This window comes from Procambarus clarkii, chromosome 13, assembly GCF_040958095.1.
Source record: "Procambarus clarkii isolate CNS0578487 chromosome 13, FALCON_Pclarkii_2.0, whole genome shotgun sequence".
In the NCBI taxonomy this organism is placed as follows: Eukaryota; Metazoa; Arthropoda; class Malacostraca; order Decapoda; family Cambaridae; genus Procambarus; species Procambarus clarkii.
The window spans coordinates 14,136,844-14,162,214 of record NC_091162.1 but is presented as its reverse complement, the minus strand read 5'-3'; the positions used below and the strand labels follow the sequence as shown (position 1 = coordinate 14,162,214).

The 25,371-nt window shown below is 45.3% G+C and overlaps 1 protein-coding gene across 1 annotated transcript in view; it reads left to right on the top strand.

Moving 5' to 3' along the window:
• The window catches only part of Myo95E (Myosin 95E), an 81,973-nt gene that overhangs the window by 38,929 nt on the left and 17,673 nt on the right, over positions 1 to 25,371 (top strand). Inside the window, exons 2-15 of the mRNA XM_069323672.1 lie at positions 855 to 1,162; positions 6,882 to 6,997; positions 8,083 to 8,279; positions 11,398 to 11,444; positions 12,672 to 12,735; positions 13,526 to 13,539; positions 13,731 to 13,815; positions 15,546 to 15,652; positions 19,254 to 19,401; positions 20,176 to 20,381; positions 21,430 to 21,549; positions 22,326 to 22,439; positions 23,727 to 23,896; positions 24,782 to 24,918. Coding sequence (XP_069179773.1) covers positions 878 to 1,162; positions 6,882 to 6,997; positions 8,083 to 8,279; positions 11,398 to 11,444; positions 12,672 to 12,735; positions 13,526 to 13,539; positions 13,731 to 13,815; positions 15,546 to 15,652; positions 19,254 to 19,401; positions 20,176 to 20,381; positions 21,430 to 21,549; positions 22,326 to 22,439; positions 23,727 to 23,896; positions 24,782 to 24,918 — 1,810 coding nt within the window. The 5' untranslated portion in view covers positions 855 to 877. The remainder of the gene's footprint in view (positions 1 to 854; positions 1,163 to 6,881; positions 6,998 to 8,082; positions 8,280 to 11,397; positions 11,445 to 12,671; positions 12,736 to 13,525; positions 13,540 to 13,730; positions 13,816 to 15,545; positions 15,653 to 19,253; positions 19,402 to 20,175; positions 20,382 to 21,429; positions 21,550 to 22,325; positions 22,440 to 23,726; positions 23,897 to 24,781; positions 24,919 to 25,371) is intronic.

The following is a 25,371-nucleotide window of genomic DNA, read 5'->3' as shown; positions in this document are numbered from 1 at the left end:
TGAACAGGCATTGAGGGATGATGAGACCCGGTGGGAGGCGGTTGTGTGTAGAGTCACAACTCTTCCTTCACCACAAGGCTTGGTGGTGGTGGGTCATTATTGACAGCCACGACGCGCTCACATCCACAACTTCCCTGACGTATTGGTATGACTATACAAATAAACGCTGGGGGCGTGAGACGGGAAGAGGGTGAGACGGGGAGAGGAAGGGGGCGAGACGGGGGAGGGGGGGGGGAAGAGGATGAGACAGGGATGGAGGGGAGGTGGGGAGAAACTAGCCGGATAGATAGAGGACGGGAGGAAAGGATTCGTATTTGTATGAGTGTCATAATATTGTCGGTGACGTAAGACATGCCGGCGAAGAAGCCATTCGTGCACACGCACACATAAATCACATTAACGTGATGTATCGACGAGAAAAGGAGTAAGAATCATGAGAGGGGGGGGGGGCGGGATTCGAACCTGTGCTCTGCCTACTCCCAAGTACCCAGCCATATCTCTTAAGCCGTTGCTTGACTTCCCTCTGCATGCCAGCAACATGTTACTGTTGTCGGTTTTAATAGTGTTATTGTTGATGGTGTTAATGATCGTTATCACAGGTGTTCTTATCACTATTATTACCCATCATGGTGACGACGAGGGACACGAGTGCAGGTAGAGTGCCTGCACTGGTGTATAGTGCAGGGGACGTCTTTCCCGCCATATAGTTCCTACACCTGCATGTTGTATGCACTCTATACCCCCTCTTCTATACGGTATTATAGTGGCCTTCCATCTCCTCACACTTCTATATCTCAATACTCACTATATCGCTGCACGAAATATTCTAGTGACGTTGACCTCTCCCTCCACAGTGGTAAGCGGGCGTGGGCGGGATATGAGCGTCCGTGGGCGTCCCTCCGGTCTCTCGTCGCTCTGCTCCCAGAGTTCAGTGAGCGGCATGGGCTGTGGTGTGGGCGGCCCCGCGGGCGCCCACCTGCTGGGGTCCACCTGCAGCTCCAGCAGCGCATCGCGGGCGGGGTCAGCGGGGTCCCTGGTGGGTGTGGGCGTGCCTTCCCTAGAGGGCGAGGTGGGGTGTCCTGACTGTGCCGCCCTCTACCCCATCACTGACGACGCTCTCCTCCACAACCTTCACTCCAGATACAAGAGAGACCAGATCTACGTGAGTCCACCAACATACTTCGGTCTACCTCACGTTTTCTCACGTTATTAAATCATCTCCCGTTTTCTTTATTTTATTGTATTTATCCATAATTTGCCATTATTGTATTAGCATATATGTTTTCCTTTCTACAGTTTCGTCTCTTTAATCCATTTTCTTTTTGTGCCGTGATCTCTGTTGACTAGGCTGTCTTAACTATAATTAATAATTTATAATAACCATTGCTTAACATTTTCACTCTTCCGTATAAACATTTAGTCTGCATTTCGTGCCCTTCTGCTTACAAATAATTATCCCCATTCATTGATAATAATTATTATTTTCAAACAGGTAAGGTCTTCAGAGCGTGTATATGCGGGGACGGGGTCACTTAAACATGGTTTTGACGTGACGACTTATGATAGTTGGGAGTATTTTCTTCTTGATTTGCTCCTTAATCTGTGAAAAACTTGGGAGGTATTTGAACCTGTACAACAGGTAGAGCAGTGGCAGTTTTTGCTAGTGAGTCTGTCTCTTCATTACCATCTACGACAATGTGACTTGGTATCCAATTTAGGGTGATTGACCTAGATCACCCTAGATTGATCGAGGTCAATCACCTAGAAGCCTAGATTGTGTGCTTCTTTTTCTATATGTTGGATTTCTGTAATCAGTTGTATATTAACTCTGTGCTGGCTGGATAACAATGCCTGGAGCGAAGATTTTGAGTCGGTCTGAATGATATCATGTAAATTATTCTCAATTGTATAGTTTATTGCCTCCTTCAGGGCATATAATTCTGTTTGCAATGTTGAGCATCCACTATTCATGCTCCAGTAAGCTTCATGGTTGGTAGTGTAAACTGCTGCCCCAGCAGAACCTCTTTCTTGATCAACTGATCCGTCTGTGAAGATGTGAGTCGTTGTCGGTCTTGAGATGGTTTACATTTGTTGTTCTATGACTGCTTTGAGCCTCTGCGAGTCACATGCTGATTTGTTTTAACTGGTAATCCTTCAATGATTATCTTTAGACTCGATTCTTCCCATGGAGGAGGCTGCCGAAAGTGTTGATATAATCTATCTTTCCCCTTTGTCTTTAATGGTCCATTACAAGTCCACTTTTCTCTATAATCTTGACCAGATTATCCGTCCATGTACTTGTTCTATAACGTTACAATTGATTGATGAAGATTAAGCCAACCAAAAGGTGGCACGGGCATGAATAGCCCATAAGTGGTGGCTCTTTTGAGCCATTACCAGTATCAAGAGCTGATACTGGAGATCTGTGGCGTTACAATTTTAGAGCATCCGAATATACAATCGGGGAGTAAGGCTTCAACTCACTATGGGGGCAATAGGCCTCCCATAGTGAGGTGATAATCTCCATTTGGTGACAATCTCCAAGCAAATCTCCTTACAAATCTCCAATATTGTCATGATGGCTGAGGCAGTATATTGGATGTTTCGTCGTGTTGTGGACGCTGGCGGCGTGTAGCCTAGTCCCCCAGCTGACTGGTGATAGTTGGCTGGGTTCCTTAGATGTGTAATGTCTCGCACATGTCCCAGCCTTCCTTGTATCACTCCATTTATTGTAGTGTTGCTTTTCGGGATGTCTCTGGTTGTGTGTAGAGACTGTATGTTGCTTCATGTAGGATATATATATATATATATATATATATATATATATATATATATATATATATATATATATATATATATATATATATATATATATATATATATATATATATGTTGATGTTGTCCTTCATTTATGATAACCATAGATAGCGAGTGAACGTATTGCAGTATGGGAGTTTTCCAACCCGTTCTCGCAAATTCGTAAAGTCAATATTGACTTATTAACTACGTGCATAGGTGATATACTAAACATAATAGATACCCTTAAAAAGATTCATAGAAAACACCGACCTTACCTAACCTTGTTAGTATCTTAAGATAAGCATCTTATTGCTTCGTAATTACAATTATTACTTAACCTATACCTATTATAGGTTAGGTAATAATTGTAATTACGAAGCAATAAGATGCTTATCTTAACATACTAAGTAGGTTAGGTAAGGTCGGTGTTTTCTATGAAGCTTTTCAAGGGAAACTATTATGTTAAGTATGTCACCTATGTACATATTTATTATGTCAATATTGACTTATTAAATTTGCGAGAACGGGTTGGAGTTTTCCCGCTTAACATTGTGGTTACAATCGTACGTTATTGTGATTTCTCTCTGTGTTATCTTGATAATATTATCATTATTCTTCCTTTAATATTATTTTTTCATTTATTGTTAAACATTTTGTCGAAATTTATCCACTTGCAAGTCATATATCGCCAAGTTTGTTCTCAAATTACTCGAGGAACATTTTTTATTCCCCTCGTTAAGTGGAGTGTTTATGACCGCCATATTTCACTCCAATTTTATGCTTGAATGGTCGTTTACGGTCCATGAGAGACGGGCGCATGATCGCCAGACTAACGGGACAAGCAGAGGATATATATATATATATATATATATATATATATATATATATATATATATATATATATATATATATATATATATATATATATATATATATAGGAAAGGTTGTTGGCGTTCTTTCTCACGTCCTCTGCCACATTATTGGTACAAACCGTCGACTTGTTTTGACAACAGAGAATAGTGAACATATTTTTGTATTGCCATCGACAGTAATGATTGGTACTGTCATTTCTGGATGACAGGTGGTTCTGTGTATGTCTGGCTCACCTCCTGGTGCGATACGCTCTGTGGTCTCTGTCTGACTGTTTGTGTGTGTGTGTGTGTGTGTGTGTGTGTGTGTGTGTGTGTGTGTGTGTGTGTGTGTGTGTGTGTGTGTGTGTGTGTGTGTGTGTGTGTTTAAAATCCGTACTTTCGACAGCCAATACTGCCATTGACTCTATATAAACCCGTACCGTACACGTACCCTGACCGTACCTAATCCAAGCAAAGAGGCGTGCCACAAGATTTCTTGGAAGACTATTACTTGCTTGCGTGAGGATTTGTCTCCTCAGAAACCCCAACACACACACACACCTCTTATAATGAGTGTTGAACTGGTCTAATAATACAGCTTGTATTAACTGGTCTAATAATACACCATGAAAGGAAGAAATATACCAGTGAGGATAAAAGATATAACATAGAATCTTAGCCTGAGGATCGTCATGTGTGTATGCTGGCGTCATGTGTGTATGCTGGCATCATGTGTGTATGCTGCCATCATGTGAGTATGCTGGCGTCATGAGTATGCTGCCATTAACCTCGAGCCACCAGTTTAGAAACACGAATGAGAAAGCATAGATGTTTGCTGCAAGTCAGGTCTCAAAAACTGAGCAGAAATGGCTGTGGGAATATACCACTTACAATAACATACAGTGGACGCTGTAGTGACCACTGACACACACACACCTGTAGTGATGATGAGTTACAAGAGCCTCTACCCTTTACAGTGGCTGGTGTGTGAAGCCATATATATATATATATATATATATATATATATATATATATATATATATATATATATATATATATATATATATATATATTGAATGAACCTGCAATCCTCTCTGTTAACAGAGTTGTTGTTGTTTAAGAGTCGCTACTTGGAACAAAAAGTTCCAAGCAGCACGGGCTATGGTGAGCCCGTATAGTTCCTATCTCTATGTTGACAGAGGCTGGGTCAACGGTGCCGTTAACCAGTCTTCAACACCCGCACACACACACACATGTTATATTAACATATATTAATACAAATGAGTAAATGGTGTCAACACGTGTGAAATATTTATAGTAACTAATGATCTAAGTTCATGTCGTATGGTGGGTTTAGACAATGTAAACAAAAATGCCTAATTTATTTTCTATGGTTTCTAGGCCTCACTCAGGAGGCATTTAGGCCTGATCAACTGGACTGTTCCCGTACACACGCACAAGCAGTGTTATGGCACGATATCCAAACCCAGAGGTGTAGATATCCTGCCATAACATTGTGTATATATATCCGCTGCTCGGTCTGTGTGTATACACTTGAGATGGAATGTACACTTTGGACGATATTCAAGACAGAAGTATACTTGTTGCTTGGTATCCTTGAGACCCCTCCGAGGTTCATAGGCTTAAAGACGACCCCCTCCCCTCCCCCTTCCCTCCACACCCCCCTAAAAAAGGGCAGGATATTGAAATGATAATATAGCGGAGGTAGACTCCATACACAGGTTGAAATGTAGATATGATAGAACCCAAAAGGCTCAGGAAACTGTACATACACCAGTTGACTGATTGATTGAACGAGAGGCGGGTCCAAAGAGCCGAAGCTTAACCCCCCCACCCACCCACGCAAGTACAACTAGGTGAGTACCTATACATTGGAAACAATGCCCCAAACTGGTATTTCTCTCTTAGCTGTACAGACAACTAAATTATCAAATTACCAAAAAAAAAAAAATAGAAGTGTCCGGAAGTGTAGCGATGTAACGGTTCTAGTACAATAAAGGAGACGTGGCACCTGCGCTCCATCTTAAAGATGACGTGTCAAGAGCAATAAATGTTTTAAAGATGATGTGGCAACGCTGTTGTGGACCACCCTAGAGACGGGGGGGGGGGGCAACACTGCCGTTCTGGAGGTTTGCCAACACTGTCACCCTGGAAATGTGGCAACACTGCAAAAAACTCCAAATCCGTCAAGAAAATAAATTCATAATACGTCAACAACAAAAAATCAAAATCTACCAGCAAAAAAAAAAAAAAAAACAAAATCCGCCAAAAGAGCAAAAAAATCAGCCCCCCCCCACCAAAAAAAATCAAAATCCACCAACAAAAATATTCTAAATCCCCGAACAAAATAAAATCCAAAATGTATTTGAACTCAGAGAAAAGTGAAGGTGGTGAAAGGGAAGATTATTAATATCTTTATTGACAAAAATGAATTGACAATTTTGTCTAATCTGATGAATTCAATTAAGTCTTATTATTAGTACTAGTAGGCATCCTTCAGTCTCCGAAGACTATGGAGTTACGCCCTGACAGGGCGTAAAGCCTGAGTAGGTAGATATGGAGGAGAAGCAGTTACCCATGCAGCAGGTCCCCCCTCCTCTCCACGTTGCTGAAATTATCAAATAGAAAGGCTAAGTCTTATTAGAGTGAGGATAATGGTGGTATTCACTGCCACGCAGATCAGAGGGTCATACACAAGACAATAGGTCTAAACTGTGAAACTCTCACACCTGAAAAGATGGTACTCCGGCGTCCATATTTCACTGTCATAGTTGTGTTTGAGTTTGTGAGTTTGAGTTAGGTCGACAAACACATTTGTCTCATTTAGGACGCAAAAGTCCTCTCCAGCGGACTTTGATTTGCGCCATGACATAAGCGGACATAACTGGTCGTTCTCTCGCGGAGTTCAAGAGAGAGAACTTGACAAACACCTTCGGAGGAACAGATCCACAAGGGCCGTGACGAGGATTCGAACCTGCGTCCGAGAGCATCCTAGACTTCGGAGGAACCTTCGTCAACTAGGCTGTGGTTCATACGTCAGATAGCAACCGCGTCCAACAGCCTCGTTTGATCAGACCATGAACCAGGACGCCTGGTGAACCAGGAGACCGGGCCGCGGGGGACGTTGACCCCGCGGAAACAAGGTAGGTGGGGGGAGGGGGGGTTGATGACGGGTGTGTGGTGGGGGACTAAAGGACCTTCTCCCCGCAGACATACGTGGGGACGGGTCTGGTGTCCGTCAACCCCTACAGAAGACTGGCGCTCTACACCCCTGAGGTTATCCACGCCTACCACACCACCTGTGTATTCCACCTGCCTCCACACATGTGAGTATTGCCTCCTCCAGCCCCCCACACATGTGAATATTGCCCCTCCTGCCCTCACACACGTGCCATCTGCTGACACACATGGAGGACCTGAACAATGTGAGGTCTTGAGGCCTCACTTTATGACAACCATTCAGCTTTGAGGGCCACTGGACTGAGCAGTCTTGAATGGCGGCTCTTCCCTGTCTCTCTTCCCGTGTTTATCTGTCGTAATGTCTCTCTTGATCTGTCTGTCTCTCTCTCTCTCTCTCTCTCTCTCTCTCTCTCTCTCTCTCTCTCTCTCTCTCTCTCTCTCTCTCTCTCTCTCTCTCTCTCTCTCTCTCTCTCTCTCTCTCTCTCTCTCTCTCTCTCTTGATCTGTCTGTCTGTCTGTCTGTCTGTCTCTCTCTCTCTCTCTCTCTCTCTCTCTCTCTCTCTCTCTTGATCTGTCTGTCTGTCTGTCTCTCTCTCTCTCTCTCTCTCTCTCTCTCTCTCTCTCTCTCTCTCTCTCTCTCTCTCTCTCTCTCTCTCTCTCTCTCTCTCTCTCTCTCTCTCTCCCTCTCTCCCTCTCTCTCTCCCTCTCTCTCTCCCTCTCTCTCTCTCTCTCTCTCTCTCTCTCTCTCTCTCTCTCTCTCTCTCTCTCTCTCTCTCTCTCTCTCTCTCTCTCTCTCTCTCTCTGGTGGTATAATTTGCCAATTTGCCTTGTTTCATCAAAGGTATTAAAAACACTTTGCAATTTGACTCCTTATATTTCTTCCATTTCCTGGAGCGCCATCTGCTTGTTGTTGACGAACAGGTGCTGGCTGTTACACAGGTGTTGGGAGTGTTACACAGGTGTTGGGAGTGTTAAACACTTGTTGGGAGTGTTGAACAGGTGCTGGGATTATTATACAGGTGTTGAACATGTGCTAGGACTAATCCTCCCAAAAGTTGAGCAGATGTTCAAACTACCGTACAGCTCCAGGTGTGTGTGTGTGTGTTTATTGTCCCTGTATAACTGTCGTGTCAGGTGTAACTATAGCGTCAAATGTGGCTGTAGCGTCGGGTATAACCCAAGACGGGAGGTGTAACACAGTGTTGTGAAGCGTAGCCATGTGTTGGTTGCAGTTACGCCATCGCGGACGCGGCGCACCGAGGCGTGTGGGAGCGGAACACGGACCAGGTGGTGGTGGTGACGGGCGAGAGCGGGGCTGGCAAGACCGAGGCGGCCAAGCTAGTCCTGCAATATGTGGGCGGCCTCTCCCCGCAAGCCTACCACAACACCCCCAATCATAGACTACTCCAGTCCAACCCTGTGCTAGAAGGTACGTATATATACACACTCTCCCTTAATACAAACGTAAGTCTGAACCCCGTAAACAATCTCCATACGTGAGCGAATCCACAAGGGCCGTGACGAGGATTCGAACCTACGTCCGAGATCATCCCAGACGCTGCCTTAATCGTTCATTTGTTCATTGATGCATCACGTTATTGTGATATCTGTGTATCCATATGTGAGATTTTAGTTCCGTGCCTCCATAGGGGGATTTTTAAGTAGCTGCGCAGTTTAGGGGTTAAGGGTTGGACTAGGACAAGTGTTTCGGAGCTCATGAAGACTCTCTTGATGATATATTAAGATATATTATGCTTGTGAAAACATATATTAATAATACCAGGTTTAATTCATATTTATATCTCTTCGTGTACTGGTTACTCTGTTATATCTACGTCCTTGTTGTGGAGACTTTTGGGCTAATACTATTAATAATTTATTACTGTCACAGTAGTAATGATAATATTATAATAAGTATGGTGATAACACTGTAGTGTAGTTTGTTGATTTAAACTTAATCATAACAAAACATAAGTTCATTCGAGTGAGTGAGTGAGTGAGTGAGTGAGTGAGTGAGTGAGTGAGTGAGTGAGTTGTGAGCATATCGCTTGCACAGTGACACATTATTTCATCTCTTGTAAGTCTACAATGTATACTTATGTACCAAAACTTTCCACTTGTACACTTACATGATTTATGTGTTTAACGGGTCAAATTGCCTTACAACTTACATAATTACATTCATAATTACTACACTTCATTAATTACTATTACGTAATTAATTACAGGAGAACGTAATTACTATTACGTTCTCCTGGTCATGAGAGGTGGGGGGGGGGGGGGCGTAAAGTCCTTCAACAAAACACGTCGCTTTTCGATCGTATGCGTTACACAAGTCCAAAAAATGGTCGTACTAGAAAATGGAAGCGGTTGGCGAAAGCGACGCACTGTCCCATTTTCTGTTTTGGGTCCTCTGGTAGGATTAGGAGAGACTACTTTAAATTGACTGTTTTCTTGACATTGGGAGACCTTAGGAGGACAAGCTGGAGGATCAAGGGAACAGGTAACAATAGACTAGTAAGGGGGGGGGGGTAGGGAGATAGATAATGAAGGGAAACTGCCTCTTTGAAACGCCCAGAGAGAAACAAAAAATAACCTGTAGGTTAACGTCTAACGTCTAACACAAAGTCTAATTCCAGAGGCATGTGTAAATTAGCACAACATCTAAGACATGCTCTACAGCAGCCAAAAAAAGATCTGAACATCATTCAGGAACGTGAATAAGGAGACATTTAGAACACAAGTTCAAGTATGTTTATGGAGACAAGAAAGAAATACATCTAGAACTCTGAAATATTTTTCAGTGTTAATGTTTAGAACACATAACTATGTTTCATATATTTAAAAACATTTAGAACACAGCTCACCTTCTGAATGATATCAGTCTTACAGTATGCTGTTCCATCCTGGAACTCCATCTAAAAAAAACACTTAAGAAAACTTAGAATGATTCAGAGTAGAATGATTCAGAGGTCAGCAGTGAGGTTCGTCCTAGATTTACGAAAGATGGGGGTATGATAAGAGACTGAAATAGTTGGAAAAAACGTCGCTTGAACAGAGAAGAGACGAGAGAGAGAGAGAGAGAGAGAGAGAGAGAGAGAGAGAGAGAGAGAGAGAGAGAGAGAGAGAGAGAGAGAGAGACCCTAAAGGAAAATAAACTACTTAGAAGATGCTAGATTTAATTTTCTTCTTAATCTTAAGAATAGTTTGAAACTTGAATGAAGTAAACAATCAGGGGTGTAGAAGTCAACAATCAGGGGTGTAGAAGTCAACAATCAGGGGTGTAGAAGTCAACTACATTCATAAAGTAAAAAGATAGAAACAAAGTTGGGAGTCATTATATTAGACAACCGACGACTGCAAAGGCGGAGACCAAGAGTTAAACCCCGATCTTGCAAGGACAAATAGGCGGGTACGTGTCACCACACGCACGCACACACGCACACGCTACGCACACAAAGAGGGCTGGCTGGCTGAGTGGACAGCGCTCTAGACTCGCGAACCTAGGGGACCAGGGGTTCGATCCCGGCAGCCGGCGGAAAAACAAATGGGCAGAGTTTCCTTCACCCTGATGCCCCTGTTACCTAGCAGTAAATAGGTACCTGGGAGTTAGACAGCTGTCACGGCCTGCTTCCTGGGGGTGTGTGTGTGTGAAAAAAAATAAATAGTTGGTAGTTAGTAACAGTGGATTGATTGACGGTTGAGAGGCGGGACCAAAGAACCAGAGCTCAACCCCCGCAAGCACAACTAGGTGAATACACACACACACACACACACACACACACACACACACACACACACACACACACACACACACACACACACACACACACACACACACACACACACACATTCAAGACACACTCAAGACACACTCAAGATACACTCAAGACACATATCGGTGAAGCCTCACTCGTGGAGCAATGAGGACAACCCCCCTTCCCCCCCCCCCCAGGACAACCCCCCCCTTCCCTCCCCCCCACGCCCCCCCCTCCCTCGTGGGGTATATAAAATAAGTATTAAATATACGTATACGTAAAAATATACTTAAATCTATTTATACCTAAGATGTACTTAAATATATCTAAAATATACTAACAATTTACTTAAAATATATTTAATCTATACTTAATATACTTACATTTATTTAGTATGTACATAAAAATACAATTAGATACACGTAAACATACTTAAAATACACTTTAGATATTCGTAAACATACTTAAAATATACATAAAAATACACTTTAGATATACATAAACTTACTTAAAATATACATAAACAAATCCTTGAAGAACACACAAACGTAGTTCCATGATGTAGAAGAACAAATGAGAGAGAACAAAGAGTGTGGGGGTGACCTAACAAATGATCTCTCAGGTCACAAACGATGCTCCCGGACGCAAGTTCGAATCCTCGTCACGGCCCCCTTGTGGATTTGTTCATCTCTCAGGTGTGCAAAGATGATAACAAACTCATTACTTAACTCATTACTTGACAATTCAACTATCTAATTGCCTTGTTTCCTGTCGCTTCATCCTCCACAGCCTTCGGCAACGCGCGGACCAGACGGAACGACAACTCCTCCAGATTTGTGAGTAGGAGTGTGTGTGAGTGCGTGCGTGTGTGTGTGTGTGTGTGTGTGTGTGTGTGTGTGTGTGTGTGTGTGTGTGTGTGTGTGTGTGTGTGTGTGTGTGTGTGTGTGTGTGTGTGTGTGTGTGGACGAATGGATAACGCTCTAGATTCGTGGACCTAAGGACCGGGGTTCGATCCCCGCACCCGGCGGAGACAGATGGGCAGTTTGCTTAACCCTTGATGGTCTGCTACCTAGCAGTAAATAGGTACCTGGGAGTTAGACAGCTGCTACGGGCTGCTTCCTGGGGGAGAGGGGATGTGTGTGTGTGTGTGTGTGTGTGTGTGTGTGTGTGTGTGTGTGTGTGTGTGTGTGTGTGTGTGTGTGTGTGTGTGTGTGTGTAAGAACAAAAATAGTAGTTAGTAACAGTTGATTGATTGACAGTTGAGAGGCGGGCCGAAAAAGCAGAACTCAACCTCCGGAAGCATAACTAGGTAAACACACACACACACACACACACACACACACACACACACACACACACACACACACACACACACACACACACACACACACACACACACACACACACGCACGCACACGGGGACCGATCCTCGGTCCCCAGGTCTACGAATCCAGAGTGCTGTCCACTCAGCCACCAGGCTCCTAGTGTGTGTGCGTGCTAGTGTGTTTGTGTGCTAGTATGTGTGTGTACTCACCTAGTTGTGCTTGCGGGTGTTGAGCTCTGGCTCTTTGGTCCCGACTCTCAACTGTCAATCAACTGTACAGGTTCCTGAGCCTATTGTGCTCTATCATATCTACACTTGAAACTGTGTATGGAGTGAGCCTCCACCACATCACGTCCTAATGCATTCCATTTGTCAACCACTCTGACACTAAAAAAGTTCTTTCTAATATCTCTGTGGCTCATTTGGGCGCTCAGTTTCCACCTGCGTCCCCTAGTGCGTGTGCCCCTTGTGTTAAATAGACTGTCTTTATCTACCCTATCAATTCCCTTGAGAATCTTGTATGTGGTGATCATGTCCTCCCCTAACTCTTCTGTGTTCCATCGAAGTGAGGTTTAATTCCCGTATTTGTGTGTGTGTGCCAGTGTGTGTGTGTGTGTTCACCACCCACTTGCACACACGTGCACCACCCACGCCCTCACAAGTGTGTGTGGGCGTGGGTGGTGGTGTGTGGATGCCCATGGTCGACCACCGCCGCTTTAACCCACCTACTGCTCCACAGGGTAAATACATGGAGATAGAATTTGACCACAAAGGCGACCCGGTTGGAGGCAGCATCACCCACTGTGAGTATAACCTCACCCACTGTGAGTATAACCTCACCCACTGTGAGTATAACCTCACCCACTGTGAGTATAACCTCACCCACTGTGAGTATAACCTTGTATATAGTCCTCCTTCTCTGTTATATTAACGTCATTTCAATATATCACGGGTGTATATAGCTGCTTCTGTATGTTACAATATGTTCTAGTGATATATCCTGATTTGTGATGAAGAGATATCATATTTGTTATATATACGTAATATACGCTAGTGTATACTCTCTATAGGCCGTTGATACTGACCCTTGTATACCTTCAGTTATACAGTATCCCTTGTATGTTGCATTAATAGATCATTTAATACATTTAGATTTGTTTTACTCAAATGTGAGGCAAAATTCAAGTTAATGGGTTCAGTTGAACCCATTAACGTTCAGTTGTAATGGGTTCAGTTGAACCCATTAACGTTCAGTTGTTAAAGTTCAGTTGAAGTTAAATGCAGTTCATTAGCTACTTAAAAAGGTCAATAATACCTGCTCACACAATCGTTGTGATGGCCGTATTTGTGACCGAGTTGGTCACCATAATTGAGATATACCCATAGATCTAATATACTATCTGCTATATTTAGGTTATATCATAGTATGAAACTATACTATTGCTTGTAATGGAATACTAGAATTTCATGTACTAAAACTGTGTAAATTTTGTATAATATATGATGTATTTCGACATATTGTACAAATATGATATATATATAATGCAGCATTATATAATTTATGACTTTTTTTTGTCACCATGCTTTCCCAAGATTTGTTAGAAAAGGTGAGTGAAATGAACAGTCTATCTCTATTATATCTGTCCATCTATTGTATAGCGAGAGAGAGAGAGAGAGAGAGAGAGAGAGAGAGAGAGAGAGAGAGAGAGAGAGAGAGAGAGAGAGAGAAAGAAAGACAGGTGAGAGTGAGAGTTACCGTACTTTTGTAACTAACCAGGTCTTCCTCACTCTCCCACAGTCAAGAGTGACCAGCTTGGCCTCGGGGGAGAGAAACTTCCACATCTTCTATCAGCTGTTGGCCGGGGCTGACATCCAGACGCTGAGTGAGTCCCCACCACCATCACCACCACCACTACCACCACCACACCACAACCACCATCACCATCACCACCACCCCCACCACCACCACCTCCGCTCACTCTTGGCTTCTAAGTAACACAAGTCTTCTCCTGACACAAGTTTCGTACCAATAGCACCACAATTATCACCGAGTACAACACTTTACTCTCACAACCAACAATAACACACTCACCACCTACAACATACTTCACCAACAGTAACATACAACACCTTCACCAATGTATCCGTGGTGTAGTGATAAGACACTCGCCTGGCGTTCCGCGAGCGCTATGTCATGGGTTCGTATCCTGGCCGGGGAGGATTTACTGGGCGCAATTCCTTAACTGTAGCCTCTGTTTAACGCAACAGTAAAATGTGTACTTGGATGAAAAAACGATTCTTCGCGGCAGGGGATCGTATTCCAGGGACCATAGGATTAAGGACTTACCCGAAACGCTACGCGTACTAGTGGCTGTACAAGAATGTAACAACTCTTGTATATATCTCAAAAAAAAAAAAGTAGCAATAGGCTACAAGATGACCTGGACAAACTTAAGGAATGGTCCAACAGTTGACTACTAGAATAACCCAAGAAATTGTAAAGTAATGAAGGTAGGAGGAGGGAGGAGGACAAAGGCTACCAAATGGGAGACGAAGTCCTCCTCGAAACGGACAGAGAGAAAGATCTAGGAGTTGATATCACACTGAACCTGTCTCCGGAAGCCCACATCAAAAGATTATCATCAGCGGCGTATGCGAGACTGGCTAACATCAGAACTGCCTTTAGGTTTGGAAACTTGTGTAAGGAATTACTTAAAACCTTGTACACCACATATATATACGACCAATCCTGGAGTATGCGGCCCCAGCATGGAGCCCGTACCTTGTCAAGCACAAGAGGAAGCTGGAGAAGGTTCAAAGGTATGCTACTAGACTAGTCCCAGAAATAAGAGGCATGAGTTACGAGGAAAGGCTGCGGGAATTGTACCTCACGTCGCTGGATAACAGAAAAGTTCCGGGAGACATGATTACCACATACATAATTCTCAGGGAAATTGACAAGGTAGATAAAGGCAGACTATTTAACGCATGGTACTCGAACAAGGGGACACAGGTGTAAACTGAGTACCTAAATGAACCACAGAGACATTAGAAATAATTTTTTCAGCGTCAGGATAGTTAACAAATGGAATGCATTAGGCAGTGATGTGGTGGAGGCTGACTCCATATACAGTTTCAAATGTAGATATGAGAGAGCCCAGTAGGCTCAGTAACCTGACACAGTTGACAGAGAGTTAAGAAGCGGGACGGAAGAGCCGAAGCTCAACCCCCGCAAGCACAGTTAGGAGCGTAGGGTTCGGAAGAGTTTTTTTAAATATTATTTTCTACCACAGATGTGGCCACACATTTACAATGCTAATCAGCATATATACATTTTCTTCTGTCCTCTATGGACAGGGTTAGAGATCTATTAAACATATAATTCACTAATTTATTGAACAATCAACCACAGAAGGTGGTTGTAGTGCTTTTAAAATGCTAATCTAACCTACAATCATAAATACACAGATTTCCGTCTGCCTACATAAACAGTGTTCGAGGTGTCCTTTTACATAGTGTCATATATATGTGCGTTTACAAAGGAGAAATGCAATTGTGACGAGCTTGCACATACCGGGAGAGGAAGTACATAAGGTGTGGTTGTGCCCAACAGAGTGCCTGAGGCTACAGAGGAACGTAGAGAACTACTCGTTACTGCAGGCCGCCAGACACTCTCCCACCGACGCCCTCGACGACCGCACCGAGTTTAACATTACCAAGGTACTGTCTTCCTCTTGTGTGTGTGTGTCCCTCTCTTGTGTGTGTGTGTGTCCCTTTCTTGTGTGTGTGTGTCCCTCTCTTGTTGTGTGTGTCCCTCTCTTGTTGTGTGTGTCCCTCTCTTGTTGTGTGTGTGTCCCTCTCTTGTGTGTGTGTGTCCCTCTCTTGTTGTGTGTGTGTGTCCCTCTCTTGTTGTGTGTGTGTGTCCCTCTCTTGTGTGTGTGTGTCCCTCTCTTGTTGTGTGTGTGTCCCTCTCTTGTTGTGTGTGTGTCCCTCTCTTGTTGTGTGTGTGTCCCTCTCTTGTGTGTGTGTGTCCCTCTCTTGTGTGTGTGTGTCCCTCTCTTGTGTGTGTGTGTCCCTCTCTTGTGTGTGTGTGTCCCTCTCTTGTTGTGTGTGTGTCCCTCTCTTGTGTGTGTGTGTGTCCCTTTCTTGTGTGTGTGTGTGTCCCTCTCTTGTGTGTGTGTGTGTGTCCCTCTCTTGTTGTGTGTGTGTCCCTCTCTTGTGTGTGTGTGTGTGTCCCTCTCTTGTGTGTGTGTGTCCCTCTCTTGTGTGTGTGTGTCCCTCTCTTGTGTGTGTGTGTGTCCCTCTCTTGTGTGTGTGTGTGTGTGTCCCTCTCTTGTGTGTGTGTCCCTCTCTTGTGTGTGTGTGTGTCCCTCTCTTGTGTGTGTGTCCCTCTCTTGTGTGTGTGTCCCTCTCTTGTGTGTGTGTGTGTCCCTCTCTTGTGTGTGTGTGTGTCCCTCTCTTGTGTGTGTGTGTGTCCCTCTCTTGTGTGTGTGTGTCCCTCTCTTGTGTGTGTGTGTGTCCCTCTCTTGTGTGTGTGTGTGTGTGTCCCTCTCTTGTGTGTGTGTCCCTCTCTTGTGTGTGTGTGTGTCCCTCTCTTGTGTGTGTGTGTCCCTCTCTTGTGTGTGTGTGTGTCCCTCTCTTGTGTGTGTGTGTGTCCCTCTCTTGTTGTGTGTGTGTCCCTCTCTTGTGTGTGTGTGTCCCTCTCTTGTTGTGTGTGTGTCCCTCTCTTGTTGTGTGTGTGTCACTCTCTTGTTGTGTGTGTCCCTCTCTTGTGTGTGTGTGTCACTCTCTTGTTGTGTGTGTCCCTCTCTTGTTGTGTGTGTCCCTCTCTTGTGTGTGTGTGTCACTCTCTTGTTGTGTGTGTCCCTCTCTTGTTGTGTGTGTCCCTCTCTTGTGTGCCCCTCTCTTGTTGTGTGTGTCCCTCTCTTGTTGTGTGTGTCCCTCTCTTGTGTGTGTGTGTCCCTCTCTTGTGTGTGTGTGTCCCTCTCTTGTGTGTGTGTGTCCCTCTCTTGTGTGTGTGTGTGTCCCTCTCTTGTGTGTGTGTGTGTCCCTCTCTTGTTGTGTGTGTGTGTCCCTCTCTTGTGTGTGTGTGTCCCTCTCTTGTTGTGTGTGTGTCCCTCTCTTGTGTGTGTGTGTCCCTCTCTTGTTGTGTGTGTGTCCCTCTCTTGTGTTTGTGTGTGTCCCTCTCTTGTGTGTGTGTGTCCCTCTCTTGTGTGTGTGTGTCCCTCTCTTGTGTGTGTGTGTGTCCCTCTCTTGTGTGTGTGTGTGTCCCTCTCTTGTGTGTGTGTGTCCCTCTCTTGTGTGTGTGTGTCCCTCTCTTGTGTGTGTGTGTCCCTCTCTTGTTGTGTGTGTGTCCCTCTCTTGTGTGTGTGTGTGTCCCTCTCTTGTGTGTGTGTGTGTGTCCCTCTCTTGTTGTGTGTGTGTCCCTCTCTTGTGTGTGTGTGTGTGTCCCTCTCTTGTTGTGTGTGTGTCCCTCTCTTGTGTGTGTGTGTCCCTCTCTTGTGTGTGTGTGTCCCTCTCTTGTTGTGTGTGTGTCCCTCTCTTGTGTGTGTGTGTCCCTCTCTTGTGTGTGCGTGTCCCTCTCTTGTGTGTGTGTGTGTCACTCTCTTGCGTGTGTGTGTCCCTCTCTTGTGTGTGTGTGTGTGTCCCTCTCTTGTGTGTGTGTGTGTCACTCTTGTGTGTGTGTGTCCCTCTCTTGTGTGTGTGTGTGTCCCTCTCTTGTGTGTGTGTGTGTCCCTCTCTTGTGTGTGTGTGTGTGTCCCTCTCTTGTGTCTGTGTGTCCCTCTCTTGTGTGTGTGTGTCCCTCTCTTGTGTGTGTGTGTGTCCCTCTCTTGTGTGTGTGTGTGTGTGTCCCTCTCTTGTGTGTGTGTGTCCCTCTCTTGTGTGTGTGTGTGTGTGTGTCCCCCTCTCTTGTGTGTGTGTGTGTCCCTCTCTTGTGTGTGTGTGTCCCTCTCTTGTGTGTGTGTGTCCCTCTCTTGTGTGTGTGTGTCCCTCTCTTGTGTGTGTGTGTGTGTCCCTCTCTTGTGTGTGTGTGTGTGTCCCTCTCTTGTGTGTGTGTGTCCCCCTCTCTTGTGTGTGTGTGTGTCCCTCTCTTGTGTGTGTGTGTCACTCTCTTGTGTGTGTGTGTGTCCCTCTCTTGTGTGTGTGTGTCACTCTCTTGTGCTGTGTCCTCCATACTTGGTAATTGGGCATAAATGCTGTGATTCCGGGATTTGTCCACTATATCCTTGATTGTTTATACCGTGTCCTTGATCGTGTATACCGTGTCCTTGCTTACGTATACTGTGTCCTATATTATATCCACCTCGTCCTGTGTCTTTACTTCTGTCCACTAATATCTCCTGGGTACTTGCTGCTGCGCAAGGTATCCTATATTCTTCCTTTTGTACACTATTTTATGCTTTCTCCCCGGAGTGGTGTGGGTTTTTTGTTCGGTGTCTTGTGGCCTGCGGCTGTCGTGCGTCAAGCCTACGGTACTTTCTCTTATCCTGTAGAATATGTCTAAAAGAAGATAGGTATAGTTATATATATAATATGATAGTGAGATGTAAGAAAAACCCACCAGACGCTAACATATTGAATGCCGGTTAGTTGTTAGTTTACGAGAGGCTGTAATTGTGACGTGTTTGGAAGCTCTTCCAACGGCCGTTACCCGAAAACTAAAGTCAGTTAGCGCGCGAAATTCAAATTATTGTGACGAATGTAATAAACGAAACACTTACTTACTTTTGTTTTGTTTACGTTGCACTACTTATTGTTGAAAAAAAGATTGAATTGTTTAATGCATTGCAATTCAGCCGAAAGTTTGTGATTTTGTTTATTGCCTATTGTTTAGGATAGCTGAATTTTTTTCACTTTAGGCTTTACAATGTGGTGCCTCCTGTCTGGATTTACAATATTAACATTGTAAATTTTATGTAAAGTCCTTGTGAGCCTGTGTAAAATATTAGACACAGCTGAGACCTGTACGTTATATGGGGGTCACATTGTCAACAAGACGGGCAGGCCTCCAGACATTAGGGTTATGCTAGTGTGTGACGCCATGTTCCGCGCCCTCCCTGCACCCTTCCCTACCATAACTCTTGATAAACATTTTGAGAGTAGTGCTGGACTCGAACCGGGTCAAAATATATAGTATATATATATATTAATTACGGTTGGCGGCGTTGTGTCAAGTGTTGCCCCCCACCTGAATTAAACTTAGACCCCCTTTCCCTTAAATCAAGACGTGTCCCCACTCCCCCAAGGGCATGAACCCTGAGCCCCTTAGTGTATGTGTGTGAGGCTAAGAGTATCCCTAACATGCCTCTGTGCTCCACAGCGCGCCCTTGACGCCCTGGGGGTGCCTCTGGAGGAGCAGGTGGAGGTGCTGAAGGTGGTGGCTGCGGTGCTCAAGCTGGGCAACCTCACCTTCTCTTCCGTAAACAACATCGACGGTACCGAGGGCTGCATCAACGAGAATGAGTACGGTGAGTGAGAGAGTTGATTGATGATGAGTGAGTGTACTCAGGTGTGTGTGTGTTAAGTGGTTGAGCATCAGTTCTTGGGCCCCCACCTTTCCAACACTCTCCAGTTCACTGCAATGACTCGGTTTCCCCATTTTTGCTCATCAAATTTGACATTTAAAATTGTGTATTAAGTTATCTTGGAGAAGTTCTTTATGACAACTGTGCCTCTGGCTTCCACCTTTGTTACGAAGGTAGGACGGTGAGTGAAGGTGAGTGAGTGAGTGGGTGGGTAGTTGGGTGAGTGGATGAATGGAACTGGAGAGCCAGTGAGTTGATGAATAGATAGATGTTAAGTGTAAACAGGACCTGTCTTCCATGAGTCTGAAGTTCTCATGCCTGTGTCTGTCCTATATGCTGATGAGTCCTATATGTTGTTGAGCTCTATATGTTGATGAGTCCTATATGCTGATAGAGTCCTATATGATGATAGAGTTCTGTATGGTGATGAATCCTATATGATGATGAGCCCTATATGCTGATGAGTCCTATATGCTGATGAGTCCTATATGTTGTTGAGCTCTATATGTTGATGAGTCCTATATGCTGATAGAGTCCTATATGACGATAATAAGTCCTATACGCTGATGAGTCCTATATGCTGATGAGACATGATAGCGAGGGGAGGTATATAGTGAGTGACCCTGAGGTAGAGTGTGACAATGAAGTATAATGAGAGGTATAGTGACTGTGGTATAGTGATACTAAGGTAGAGTGAGCGTGTGCCGTGTGCCGCAGAGCTGCACGAGGTCTGCGAGTTGCTGGCGTGCGAGGTGGCGTGTCTGCGGGCGGCGCTGCAGACGAGGACGATGGAGGCGCGCGGGGAGACCGTCATGGCGGAGCTGTCGGCGGTGGAAGCGACGCGCACCCGGGACGCCCTCTGCCGCGCCCTCTACACCAGGCTCTTCACCTGGGTCGTCGCCAGGCTCAACGACGCCATCAAGGTGGGTGCCAGGGGGTTCTAGGTGGGTGCCAGGGGGTTCTAGGTGGGTGCTAGGGGGTTCTAGGTGGGTGCTAGGGGGTTCTAGGTGGGTGCCAGGGGGTTGTAGGTGAGTGGCACGATCACTAGATGCGTACCGAGGGTTCTAGACCAAGTTAGGTCCCCCATAAGAGAGGTGTGGTTTCTAAATAACTAACACGGTCTCTACCTTGCGATGATTTCGGGGCTCAACGTCCTCGCGGCCCAGTCCTCGACGATACCGCCTAGTGGACACTCTAGAGCCACTCTAGGGGGAGTGTCTGAGCTTCTGAGTTGCGTGAGTTTCGAAGTCGAATCCAAGGTTCTGAAGATGAATGTTGTGGGTCTCTAGGCGAGCTAGAATTCAGAGTTGTCAAGGTGAGAGTACTGGGTTTCTAGGAGGTTCTAGAAGGCTCTCAAGGTGAACGTGATGGGGTCTCTAGATGAGTGTCCTAGTCTGCCCTGAGCCTCTTGGAGTATCTGCAATCCTTGCAGAATGTAAGTCATGATCTATATATATTCTCAGATGATCAAGTAGGTCTTGCACAACGGCGAGGTTCATGTTGCTCTGTGTATTGATGAGTATTCTCTTGATGAATCCAAGAGAGAGAGAGAGAGAGAGAGAGAGAGAGAGAGAGAGAGAGAGAGAGAGAGAGAGAGAGAGAGAGAGAGAGAGAGACAGAGTGAGGATGCAAATAATGTGTTGTTTCGTGATCAATTTAGCCGAGAGAGAGTATGCAAATGAGATGTTTTTGCGTCAAAAATTTAACCAAAAGAGTATACTGATTGTCTCTTAATTTTATCTTTAAGTTCAAATATCCTACAAAAAGCGCAGCCCAATTCACACAGATGCTAACAAAATTAACAGCTTATCAGTTAAAAAACTTGTATACAGATGATGATCTAGAGAAACAAAAGGTATATTAAAACCAAGAAGTAAACTAGAAATTATAATACCTAAGCCAGCATAGTAACTGATGCTTCAATACTAACTTCCTAACTAACGCACTTGACCTGACGTTGCTTACACACAGGCGAAGACCATGGGACGGCGCAAGGTGCTCGGGGTCCTCGACATCTTCGGCTTTGAGATCTTGGAGACCAACAGCTTCGAGCAACTCGTCATCAACTTCTGCAACGAGAAGCTGCACCAGGTGAGCTGGACGGTAGAGCGACGGTCTCGCTTCATGCAGATCGGCGTTCAATCTCCGACCGCCCAAGTGGTTGGGGCACCATTCCTTTCCCCCGTCCCATCCCAAATCCTTATCCTGACCCCTTCCCAGTGCTATATAGTCGTAATCGTTTGGCGCTTTCCCTTGATAATTCCTTCCTTCTTGTTATTGCTCGTTCATGTTAAGAGGTAGTAGTGGTGTCATGTTAAGAGGTAGTAGTGGTGTCATGTTAAGAGGTAGTAGTGGTGTCATGTTAAGAGGTAGTAGTGGTGTCATGTTAAGAGGTAGTAGTGGTGTCATGTTAAGAGGTAGTAGTGGTGTCATGTTAAGAGGTAGTAGTGGTGTCATGTTAAGAGGTCGTAGTGGTGTCTTTAGTAAAAGAGTATTTTGTTTTGTTTTTTGTTTTGTTTGGGTCTAGTTACGATTATTATGCGTCGTAGATCTGTCTCCTCCCTGTCTTTTTTTTCTGTCTGGCTTTATCTGTGTCTCTCTCTGACTGTCATCTGTCAGTCTGAGTCTTTTTTTTCTTCCTGTCTGACTCTGTCTATGCCTAAATATCTGAGTGTGTGTGTGTCTGTATCTGTTGGTATATATCTATGTCTACTCTATCAGTGTATATGTGTCTGCTCTGACAGTCTTTGTCTCTGTCTCTGATTTTCTGTCTACCTGTCTGTCTCAAGCTATATGGCTTCACCATATAGCTTGCGTACACACGTATAGTGATCAGCCTTAATCTTACGCCTTGTGTCATCTTGCAGGTGCTGACGGAGGTGACCTTGAAACACATCCAGGAGGACTACCTGAGAGAGGGCATCGACTGGGCCCCCATCGACATACCCACCAACAATGCTGTAGTCGACCTCATAGAACAGGTGAACTAGCCCTTCACGCGGTGATCTGGGGTGAGGAAGGGGAAGGGGGGGGTTGTTCCTTACCGCTGTTGTTGTTGTTTTAGATTCAGCTACTCAGAACAAAAGTTGCAAGTAGCACGGGCTATGGTGAGCCCGTAGTGGACTTGCCTGGCACAGGAGCGGGGATGTGTTCTTACAGTAGTGACAGGCGTTCTTAAGGTACATAAAGGACAGGTGGGAGATCGAATATAGCAAATAAATGAAGCACGCTGTCCGCCATCGGTGGCCAACTCACACAGACTGATAAATGTATCAAATACGAACACTTACCGACTGGGATAGTCCAGCTTTTAATTTTTTTTTTTTTATCATACACGTCGTGAACGTGTATGATGGAGCTATATGCCAGGTCTAGGGACTACACTGGCCTGGTGGACGACGTGGAGGAATAGGGCACTTCAGAGCAAGAACCCGTACAGAGGTATTCTGAATATATTTGATGTGTTATTGTTTAGACTGGTCGCACGGCGCGCACGTGCGCACATACACACACACACACACACACACACACACACACACACACACACACACACACACACACACACACACACACACACACACACACACACACACACACACATACACACACACACACACACCACACACACACACACACACACACACACACACATGTACACACACACTCATGCCTGGTAGCCTGGTGGATAGCGCGCAGGACTCGTAATTCTGTGGCGCGGGTTCGATTCCCGCACCAGGCAATAACAAATGGGCAAAGTTTCTTGCCCCTGTTACCTAGCAGTAAATAGGTACCTGGGAGTTAGTTAGCTTTCACGGGCTGCTTCCTGGTGTGTGTGTGTGTGTGTGTGTGGTGTGGTGTGGTGTGGAAAAAAAGTAGTTAGTAAACAGTTGATTGACAGTTGAGAGGCGGCCCGAAAGAGCAGAGCTCAACCCCCCGTAAGCACAACTAGGTGAATACAACTAGGTGAATATAGACTTGGACTAGGTGACTTGTTCCGTTGGTTTTGTGATCCACCAATTTATTTTAGATTGCATTTGTGTTTCATTTCCCTGTTTGTGTTATCGTGAGGCACAGGAAAGATAGTGGAGAGGGGAACTACAGTGCCATCTAGTGTCTGAAAGATCAGTTAGGAGCTATATATCAGTTATAAGTTGAATGTTACTGTTCATTCATGGCATATTGGCTGACCGGTGGGGGGTGGGGGGGTGGGGAGGCGATATTTGAAGTGAAATGATCTAGTTGACTGTTGGTGGTTTGTGTTGGCACAGAGACAGACGGGGGTGCTGGCGGTGGTCGAGGACGTGAGTAGTCGTGTTGGGGGCGGCACAGACGCCCTGCTGCAGCAGCTGTCCTTCTCCTGTGGGGGGCACTCACTCTTCGACATCAAGGGCGGCCGACACGCGCACTCCGACAACAACATTCCCACCGACTCCTTCAGGTGAGGCCTGTATGTGTGTGTGTGTGTGATGATGTCACCCCGGTCGGTCGGCCGAGCGGACAGCACGCTGGACTTGTGATCCTGTGGTCCTGGGTTCGATCCCAGGTGCCGGCGAGAAACAATAGGCAGAGTTTCTTTCACCCTATGCCCCTGTTACCTAGCAGTAAAATAGGTACCTGGGTGTTAGCCAGCTGTCACGGGCTGCTTCCTGGGGGTGGAGGCCTGGTCGAGGACCGGGCCGCGGGGACACTAAAGCTCCGAAATCATCTCAAGATAACCTCAAGATAACCATGTGTGTTGTTGTCACCCCGTGTCTCAATCCTTGACTGTGGCTTCCCCTCCTCTCAACCCCCTCCAAGTGGCTTCGTTCTACACTTTCTTTAACATTATTTACTTATTTTACAGGTGATGCTTTTCATTTCGGAGCTGCATACTAAAGGGTGGGGGGTCTGACATAGGTTGCAAAGTGCTATGAAGGCTGATTTGTTTAGGTTTGCGAGTGTGTGTATGTGTGGGAAGAGGAGCATTTGGGAGAGTCTGCCCTCCTTATCATTCAAGCGGTTTTCTCTCATACCTCCCTCATCGAGAGAAAATGGAACTGTGTTGCCTAACCAGAAACATTCGATTGCCAACAACTCACAGAACCTATCGAGGTCGATGCGTAGAAAACATCTTTAATTTTAACTAATACGTCACATTTTCGACGGATTAGTTGAGAAGACGGGTTGCTCATTCTAAAAGTTCGCCAAGAAGGGCAATGTGAAGGTTAAGCACTGACAGACAGGTAGGGGGTGGTCACTGACCTCGGGACATCCCTGGGATACCCTGGGACACCGTGGGACACCGTGGGAGTGGTGGGAGTAAGTGTTGTGTGTCCCCCTGCAGGATCCGTCACTACGCTGGCTCCGTCACCTACAGTGTGTATGGTTTTATTGAGAAGAACTGCGACGCCCTCCACAGGGACCTCACCCGGGCCATGTACCGCTGTAATCACCGCATCCTCAAGGACCTCTTTCCCGAAGGTGAGTCTTCGGGTCCTGCTACTCTCTCTCGCTCTCGCTCTCTCTCTTTCTCTCTCTCTCTCTCTCTCTCTCTCTCTCTCTCTCTCTCTCTCTCTCTCTCTCTCTCTCTCTCTCTCTCTCTCTCTCTCTCTCTCTCTCTCTCTCTCTCTCTCTCGTACTCTCTCTCTAGTACACTCGTATTGTCATTATGGGTGGTAATGGGGGTACTGACTCCCCCTCTCACCCACACACTCTCCCTCATACTGACTCCCCCTCTCACCCACACACTCTCCCCCCTCTCACTGGTGGATCTTCAAAGTGGGCCCACCGGTGCTTTTCAATGCTCTCATGAATTTGTAATTTGAGCAATTAGTCTTGATTAGAACCCTCTAGTTAATTAATGTAACATCTATTCTTAATAATATACATTTTTATAATATTAACGATTCAGAAACAAGTAACCTAACAATAACA